The 9,210-nt window shown below is 37.4% G+C and overlaps 1 protein-coding gene across 2 annotated transcripts; it reads left to right on the top strand.

Annotated features, from left to right (window-relative positions):
* The first annotated feature begins 409 nt into the window (after positions 1-409).
* Positions 410-8,864, top strand: LOC130995363 (uncharacterized). 2 transcript variants are annotated; one of them, XM_057920621.1, is made up of 27 exons: positions 410-755; positions 877-1,051; positions 1,199-1,332; positions 1,979-2,101; positions 2,206-2,349; positions 2,454-3,112; positions 3,260-3,381; positions 3,472-3,563; positions 3,685-3,898; positions 3,980-4,034; positions 4,477-4,625; positions 4,725-4,795; positions 4,893-5,066; positions 5,175-5,243; positions 5,399-5,500; positions 5,582-5,671; positions 5,806-5,881; positions 5,969-6,065; positions 6,171-6,240; positions 6,357-6,536; positions 6,638-6,760; positions 6,846-6,929; positions 7,037-7,221; positions 7,321-7,459; positions 7,579-7,638; positions 7,875-7,979; positions 8,457-8,864. In XM_057920621.1, exons 1-27 carry the CDS (start codon positions 669-671, stop codon positions 8,568-8,570), a joined length of 3,693 nt encoding a protein of 1,230 aa, XP_057776604.1. In that variant the 5' UTR covers positions 410-668; the 3' UTR covers positions 8,571-8,864. The 2 variants fall into 2 exon arrangements, with proteins under 2 accessions (XP_057776604.1, XP_057776605.1); XM_057920622.1 differs by lacking the exon at positions 410-755 and having other exon boundaries at positions 914-1,051; positions 1,938-2,101.
* The last annotated feature ends 346 nt before the right edge of the window (positions 8,865-9,210 follow it).

The following is a 9,210-nucleotide window of genomic DNA, read 5'->3' on the forward strand; positions in this document are numbered from 1 at the left end:
GTTATATAAGTATTAAGATCTACATATCATCGTTTATGTCAATAATAGCATTCTTAAGAATATTGTTATTTGGTCTTTAAGGAGACACTAAGCAATGCGAACTCTTATATGTGAATAATGAGATTTAAGGTTTAAGACGAGTCTAAAAAAAATACGATTCATATTTCGTGAGATGTAACAAATTTTGTGGAATGACTTAAAAAGAAATACGATTCATGTTTCGTGGAACAGATATTTAGCCAGCAGTCCATTTAAAATAGAGGATGTGGACTCGAATTGAAATCAAGGTGGGCCTACCCCTTTTCCGAAAGGGGGCCCATTGACCCAATACCTAACCATTATTAACACACACAACACACACTGTAAAGTCTTAAATTCACCAAAACCGCTCCCTCCTACTCCCCGCCCTTTCATCAGCCACAATTTGTTTTCTTTTTTATATTCTACAAAAAATACTACGAATTACAAAAGCAGATTGTATATATATAATCCATTTCCCGCAATCATTCACTTTTTCCTCTCTTCTCTTATTTCTTCTTCTTTCTCTCTCTAGCTTGCATATATTATACTATATTTTTTGTCTTGGTGGAGGGAGTATTTTCTCTAATTCCCAATCGAAATTGGAGAATTTTGAGGTTTGTATTCTTCGAATTATTAGATCAGGAGCCATGGTTGAGACGCGGCGGAGCTCGTCTGCCTCGAAGCGCACTCTAAGTGATTCCTCACCTCCTCTGCAAAACGCCAAGCGATCCAAGGTTGAATCTTTATTTTTTTCCCCTTCTTGCGTTTTGGGGTTTTTGATGATTTCTTTGATGGTTTCTTTCGTTTCTTGTGTTTCTTGGCGGTTTTCAATTCTGGGTTTTTGTGTGCATGCAGGCGGCTGAGGCGTCGGCTTCATCAATGAATGATTCGTCGGCGTCGGAGGAAGTGGTGGGCGCCGCCGTGGTGAAGGATTCGGAGGCCGGATCGGCTGATCTGGCTGGCGGCAGCTTGAAGCAGCCTGATGACTTGACGCCGCCGCCGGGGAAGGCGGCTGAGGCGGTGGCCGAAGGTGAGGATTTTCTTGTTTCTTTTCTTTTTTTCTTTGCTTTCTAGACGACTTTAGAATTCTGTGCATGTTGGAGAAATTTAGTTCTTTTATGAGTTTTTGGTGAATTTATGAAAATTTACTTGTGGTAATCGATGGCGGTGGATGCAGGTGATTCCAATTTAGATGCTAATAAAGGGAAGTCGAGTGGGATGCTAATAAATGTCGGGCGAAAGCGGCAGCTGAAATCTAATGAAACTGAAACTGGGGATGCATGGGGCAAACTCCTATCTCAGTGTTCACAGGTGTGTGTTTACTCTATATGCTCTCTTGTGGTTACAATTTGTTGAACTGTTAAAAGATGAAAATGGATTGTTGATGTAGTTGAAATTGGTTTGGTTTTGGTTCTCGCGGAATGAGATTCACAACAGTTAGATTATTTTGAGTGTATAGACATTTGTATTGGTCTGGATTTTAGTCTAATTATGTTATTTTGAGTATTTTCTGAATTTTGTGTGTCAGATAATTTCCATCTCTGAAATTTGATGTATGGAAATGTAAAAGCAGGGTCTTTGAAAACTTTACTAATCTCAATATGGAATCATAAACAGTCTAGGTCCATCGAGAATATGTATTCTATACTAAAAAGTTGAACTTGAACTGGTCCTTTGTTAGTGACAGTTACAAGACATTGTTTGTTTTATGCTGATAAGTGAGAGGTTTAGATTGAATATTTTTTGTGGAATCAGTTGGGTATGTAAGCTTTATGCATATCCAGTTGAAGTCTAACAAGTAACAAGGCTATTTGTAGGGGGTTTAGCGACTCTTCATTTACATGCCTACGCCTTCAATTTCTTTAAATGCATGCATCCGTGTAGCTCCAATAATTTCTGGTTTCTGTTTATAGCAGTTCTCTATCTTGACTTGTTTGGTGCAATTTTCCCGTCCCAGAATTCCCATGTTGTTATGCATGGCCCTACATTTAGTGTTGGTCAAGGCCGCCAGTGTGACTTGTGGGTACGAGATCCATTAATCAGTAAGTTGTTGTGTAATCTGAAGCACATTGAGTCTGAGGTATGTTGTGAGTCTTTGTTATCATGGTATTTAATGCATGGATTCCTATATCATTCTTACTGATTCTATGCTTGTTTGTTTCACTTCTTTATCCCGTTTCATAGGGTGGGGAATCAGTTACACTCCTTGAAATCAAGGGAAATAAAGGACTTGTTCAAGTTAATGGAACGGCTTACGCAAAAGATTCCACTATCACTTTAAATGGAGGTGATGAGGTGGTCTTTAGCTCATCGACTAAACATGCTTATGTATCCTATCACAACACAATTTCATTCTATTTCTGTGTTGTTCTCGTAGTAGTTTAGTACAATTTATATTGCTGTACCTGTTTATTTTCTTGACATATTACTAGATTTTCCAACTCCTTACCAACACCGGAGAATTGACAACTAGCGAGCCGCCTTCAGTCAGCATATTAGAAGCTCATGGTGGATCCACAAATGGATTACATATCGAGGCTAGATCAGGTGATACTTCTGCAGTTGCCGTTGCGTCAACTCTGGCCTCACTCTCGCATCTCACAAATGAATTATCTCTTATTCCACCATCACCTCGGAATGGTGAGGATGTTCAGCAAGGGTCTGAAATTTCATCGGTACCTTCTGCTTGCAAAGTGTCAGACAATTGTATCATTGACACCGAAATGAAAGGTCCCTCTGCCTGTAATGACGATGTTTCTGCAGCAGTTGTTGGGAATACTGGTGCTCCATCTTCTGATATTGCCAATGATAACTTGAACAATGACGCTGAAATTGGGAAGATTGTAGGTGGAAACAATGACTTAAGACCCGTTTTGCATTTTTTAGCAGGTCCCTCAGCTTCTGAGTTTAATATAGGCCTATCGCGAATTCTTGATGAGCATAACAGAGGCAGAGGAGATCAACTAAAGGGTTCTCGTCCTCCGATTCCACAGTCGTCAAGACGTCAAAAATTCAAAGAGAGCTTACGGCAAGGATTAATAGATGTGAAAGATCTGGATGTTTCGTTTGAGAAATTTCCCTATTATCTAAGGTATATGTCAATTATCTACTGGGATCTTGCTTATTGTGTACTATGTTACTTTAACCATTTATAGACTTGCTACCTTTTTTAACATATAGGATAGATTATCCATTTGCTATGTCGGCTGCTTACTTGAATTTTTATTTTCCCCGACAGTGAGACAACCAAGACTGTCCTTATTGCTTCATCATACATACATTTGAAGTGTGGAAATTTGGGAAAGCTTACTTCAGAGCTCCCTACGGTGTGCCCAAGAATTTTGTTGTCAGGTCCAGGAGGTAGTATATCTCCATACGTCAAATATTTAAGTATGTTTATTTTACTTGGTTGGCTGATCTTGACCATCACATTACGTCTTTTCTTCACAGGTTCTGAAATATATCAGGAAACATTGACTAAGGCACTTGCTAAGTTTTTTGGCGTGAGACTACTTATAGTTGATACTATTACATTACCGGGTGTAAGTTTCCACTAAAAATGTTTAGTAATGCAAAAATATCGTCTGTTTTCTTTCATCAGTTAGTTCTGTTGCTCTTTTGTGCAATTAATTTTCTCATTTGTGATTTAAAAAAATTGTTTAGGGACCAATAACAAAGGAAGTTGATTCCTTAAAAGAAAGTTCAAAGCCCGAGAGAGCTAGTGTGTTTGCTAAGCGAACTACTGCTGCTGTACACAATAAGAAACCAGCGTCAAGTCAGGAGGCTAATATCACCGGGGTTTCTGCTATAGCCTCTCCTGCTCAGCCTAAGCATGAACTATCTACCGCTACATCAAAGAACTACACTTTCAGAAAAGGTATACTCAAAGCTTTTTTCCATTTTTGTCTAAATTTAGGTTTCGGAATCTCTTAGGTTAATTGATTGTGGTCTGTGGCAGGTGATAGAGTAAAGTTCGTGGGCTCATTAGCATCAGGCTTTCCCCCTCCATTTAGGTAAAGTGTGGAAAACTGTTGTTCAAATTTGCTGATAAATGTTTCTATAAAATGTACTTATGAATTAACTTGTCATTTTACTGGATTTCGGTTGCATGAAAGTGCATAAGTGACGAATTATTACTTATTAGTCAAATGTCCCCTTCTGATGTACAAACTTCAAGACAAAGATTTTTCAACTTGAATCCTTTTGCTGTGCTTCAATAATGTTACCCTTCTACTCATATTTATCTATGTTAGTGATGTGAAGAGCGAATGTGATTCTGATGCTTTTCATGTCATTGTTTAACTCACCTCGCCTTTGGATATACTTGATATTCGATCATCTGCATAATTATGAGAATGCAGGGTTGATGAGCTGCACCAGTTGCTTGGCATGATTATATTGATGTGTTGCGAGTTTTCCTCATTTGTATGTGGGATAATGTAAGATTTTGTGCAGGGGTCCAACTTATGGTTCCAGAGGCAAGGTGGTTCTTGCTTTTGAAGGAAATGGCTATTCTAAGATTGGGGTTAGATTCGATAGAGCAGTTCCCGAAGGTAATGATCTTGGGGGCCTCTGCGAAGAAGATCATGGTTTCTTTTGTTCAGGTAATAGTTTACTTGACTGGCCTATGTTCCCTTGTATTATTTAACCGCGGTAACTAGAATACGTTCATTTATAATTGTGATTATTTTCTTAATGTGCAGCCGATTCACTACGTCCTGAAAGCTCCAACGGAAATGACATAGATGAGCTTGCCATTAATGAGCTCTTCGAGGTAAATACAAAGTATTAGCAATGGCACACTAGAATGCTTTCTCTTATGTTGTATATCCATGTGGTATTTAATATTTACATGCATTGTAATTTTGTAGGTTGCATCGATGGAAAGTAAAAGGGGCTCGTTAATTTTGTTTGTCAAAGACATCGAGAAATCGGTGATCGGGAATCTGGAGGCATATACAGCCTTCAAAATGAAGCTGGAAGCTTTGCCTGATAATGTTGTTGTGATAGCTTCACATACTCAGACAGACACCCGAAAGGACAAAGTATGTGATGATCTTTTATTTAATATTTCTACATAAGAACTCCCACAAACATATATATACTTTTATTTATATAATTTTATGACACTGTAATTTGCATATTGGGTTCAGCCACAACCTGGTGGATTGCTTTTCACAAAATTATCAAACCAAACAGCATTCTTCGACATTGCTTTCGGGGTACGAGTTAACTAAACTTATTTATTCTGCCCTAATTCCCTGTTCTCATTTGATTTAATTACATCCAATTTATGCGATTGCTAGACACAGTCATGAAGATGACTACAATGGTGCATATCAATTTCTCTTAACGAGCACATTTTGTTTTTTGATAGGATAATTTTGGTAAATTGCAAGATAAAAATAAAGAGGCCCTAAAAAGTATGAAGCAACTCAGTCGTCTTTTCCCAAACAAAGTGACTATACAGATTCCCCAGGTAATCACTATTTTTGGCTTCTATATGATGCTACTAAGATTATTTCAAGAGCAAGTTATGAATGCTGCTCAAATATGACAGGACGAAGCCATGTTGGAGGACTGGAAACAAAAGTTAGATCGAGACGTTGAGACAATGAAATCACAGTCAAATATTGCCCTTTTCCACTCGGTTAGTTCCGTCGTTCCTTCATCCCTTCATAAGTATCTGTGCCTTGACTTTGTTGCGGTATTGATATTTGGATGAACTTCTTGTATTTTTTCTTGGCTTAATATTCTATTTCTCTCTTTCACATTAAATTTCAGGTGCTAAGTCGGACTAGCCTTGTTTGTCCTGATTTGGAAACATTATGCATTAAGGATCAAGCTTTGTCTGGTGAAAGTCAGTCATAATTTACTTAATATCTTTAAATGAGGTGTCAATGATTTTCAATTGGATATTCCTTGATGCTTTTTCTAATGGTGATAGATGTTGAAAGAGCTATTGGCTGGGCTGTAACTCATCACTACATGCACTACACTCTCCCAAAGTTCATAGATAAAAAAATGGTTATTTCAAGTGCAAGGTAATTTTATGTCTCAACTATTCCTGTTCCCACTGTGGGCCTGAGAATAGAGTAGTTGGTTTTGGGTTAGAGTCTTAGCACTATTCTTTCTGCACTATATTACAGTATCAAATATGGGCTCGACATTCTACAAGGCATCCAAGATGAAAACAAGAGTTTGAAGAAATCTCTCAAGGTGAAGTTTGGAATTTTGATCTTTGTGTTTGTCGTAATCTGAACTGTTCCATTGTACTATCATACTATCTACCGTTTCACGTAACATGGTACATGAAATAACTTTTTATGTTTCAGGACGTGGTCACTGATAATGAATTCGAGAAAAAGCTCCTTGCTGAGGTCATTCCACCCGGTGACATTGGAGTCAGTTTCGACAACATTGGAGCGTTGGAAAATGTGAAGGAAACTTTGAAGGAATTAGTGATGCTACCTCTGCAAAGGCCAGAGTTGTTCAGCAAAGGACAGCTTAGAAAAGTAAATGCCTTTTGTGCTTAAAGCATATCAGAAAATTGAGCATTCTTCTTTCCATTTTTCATGAAATAGACACGTTCTTGTTCTAACTGTTACCTTGGCAGCCTTGTAAGGGAATATTGCTCTTTGGGCCTCCCGGCACAGGTAAAACAATGCTTGCAAAAGCTGTAGCAACGGAAGCTGGTGCAAATTTCATCAATATATCCATGTCAAGCATCACGTCAAAGGTAAAGTTTTCACTATCCCTTGAACATAGTCATTTATCGTGTGTTTTACCCTATCTGTTGCTCATTGTGATTATTTTGCACTCAGTGGTTTGGTGAAGGGGAGAAATACGTGAAAGCAGTCTTCACTTTGGCCAGCAAAATATCGCCTAGCGTTATTTTTGTTGATGAGGTCAATATAATCCTCCTTTAGTTATTGTTGTTGTGATATCATTTATTATGGTCTTCTCAATAAATATTTCTATGTAATATTTATCATTTATATGTATGTTGCCACAGGTTGACAGTATGTTAGGGAGACGGGAAACCCCAGGAGAGCACGAAGCAATGCGTAAAATGAAAAATGAATTTATGGTGAACTGGGATGGCTTGCGTACAAAGGATAAGGAACGTGTACTGGTACTTGCAGCAACAAATAGGCCTTTTGATTTGGATGAGGCAGTAATCAGGAGGCTTCCCAGGAGGTGTTATCCTTGCCCTTTCAAACAGCTTTTTTGATTATCTAAACGAGAAGCATTTTTCGACAGTTTTCTTGAGTCTTGATCTATTTGACATTCGAGCAGGTTGATGGTCAGTCTGCCCGAAGCTCAAAATAGGGAGAAAATCTTGAAGGTGATATTAGCCACAGAAGAGATGGGTCCAGATGTTGATCTGGAAGCAGTTGCTAAAATGACCGAGGGGTATTCAGGAAGTGATCTAAAGGTTTGATCACTTTGCCTCGTATTCTGCATAAGTTCTAAACATTTTTTGGTTTTGGCTTGTAATCCCGTAAATATTCATGTTCTCACTTCCTTCATTTGGGAAACGTGCCTGTTTCTCAGAATCTTTGTGTGGCAGCTGCACATTACCCAATAAGACAAATTTTGGAGAAGGAGAAGAAGGTATGTTCACTTTATTAAAACTTTCTTCTAGTGCGATTTTCCAGTTTAGTGTATAGTCCTGGCATCTTAAAATGTTGATTTCAAAATATAGTTGTGCTGAGACCTGCTATATTTTCTACTCATTAGATATATAGTCTTCTAGTTGCTTCTGAAGTTGTTTAGACGACTAGCTTTGTATGTCATGTTGGTTTTCACATAGAAGCTAATATAATAAATGGATGGTTGCAATATTGTAGGAGAAAGCTTTGGCTCTGGCTGAGAACAGACCATTGCCTTCATTGCATAGCTGTTCTGATGTTCGGTGCCTGAGTATGGATGACTTCAAACACGCACACGAACAGGTACGCTTGTATTGTGGATATACAAAAAAGATAAAATAAAACCATATATATATATATATATATTCTGATGTTGGTCTTGTTAAATTTGGTTTTTTTCTTTTACTTTTTACTTGCCTCGAATATCTATTCTCTATTTTTATCTTTGAATTTTCCCTTTGTAATTGATGTTGTGTGGATTTTTGGTTCTCTTTTTCATTCGGTTCCTAACTAATGATTAAAATGCATAAATACAGAAGTCTTTGTTGGTTGATTTTGAATTTTCTTAGAATTGTCAAATATATCAATTCGCACGGTTCATTAAGATTTTAAATTTTTTCAGTATTCATGGCTTTTACTTTTCTTTTGTCGCATTACATCTTGAATGATGTTTCTTCAGATATGAAATAGAGTATATTCTGATAACAAGAGATATAGTATAATTTACTTTCATTCTCTGAAATAATAATAATAAGTTTGGTGTATTGGATGGAAATGTAGGTATGTGCAAGTGTTGCATCAGAATCACAAAACATGAACGAGCTTCAACAGTGGAACGAATTATACGGGGAGGGTGGATCAAGAAAGAAGACATCACTTAGCTACTTCATGTAGAGGGAGATACAGGAGCTGTATAGTATATTACATCTAGGCGGTTCGCTCTTTTTTTTATTTTTCCTTCTGTGAGACGGGGTCCTGCGCTCGTGAAAATCCGATCACAGGTTCGTCCGACCTATAAAACCTCGGCGTTGTGCATCATCATATGTGTAGTTCATGGGTAATTCTGTCACCACCAGATAAAAAAATATCACTTTAGCTTATTCTACTGATTTTTCCTTCTTCATCATTGCCTGTATATTCTTGTTTAATTTAATAAATATATTCAAATATACTTCTCTTCTGATTTCATCATTAGTATAGATTAACTATGTTCATTGGTATACATGTTCTTTACCCTCTTCGTTGTGTGACTTGTGTCGTCTTGTCTTCTCTTTCGATGTGTGTCTGTGTGTGTGGAGAGAGAGAGAGAAACATGTCAATTTTTACTTAAAACGTTTATCAGCCTTTGTTTATTATGTTTCTTATTTTCTTGAATTTGTGCATTTACATTTGAATTTCTCTTTGGATGAACTTTGAGTTTGTTAGTATTGTGAAATAATGTGCTGTGTATATTGTTTGCTTATTTTGAGTGATCGATTAGATTGGTAATACATTATGCATATGATGAAGCAAGCTCAAAATTTATTTATGCATC

The sequence above is a fragment of the Salvia miltiorrhiza genome, chromosome 7 (genome assembly GCF_028751815.1).
Source record: "Salvia miltiorrhiza cultivar Shanhuang (shh) chromosome 7, IMPLAD_Smil_shh, whole genome shotgun sequence".
Lineage (NCBI taxonomy): Eukaryota > Viridiplantae > Streptophyta > Magnoliopsida > Lamiales > Lamiaceae > Salvia > Salvia miltiorrhiza.

What these genes read in the sequence shown, in the direction of transcription:
- LOC130995363 (XM_057920621.1), top strand. Translation starts at nt 669, where the DNA reads ATGGTTGAGACGCGGCGGAGCTCGTCTGCCTCGAAGCGCACTCTAAGT. An exon ending in GAACTACACTTTCAGAAAAG is followed by an intron (nt 3,899 to 3,979) that starts GTATACTCAAAG and finishes GGTCTGTGGCAG; the next exon opens with GTGATAGAGTAAAGTTCGTG. An exon ending in ATTCAGGAAGTGATCTAAAG is followed by an intron (nt 7,460 to 7,578) that starts GTTTGATCACTT and finishes CCTGTTTCTCAG; the next exon opens with AATCTTTGTGTGGCAGCTGC.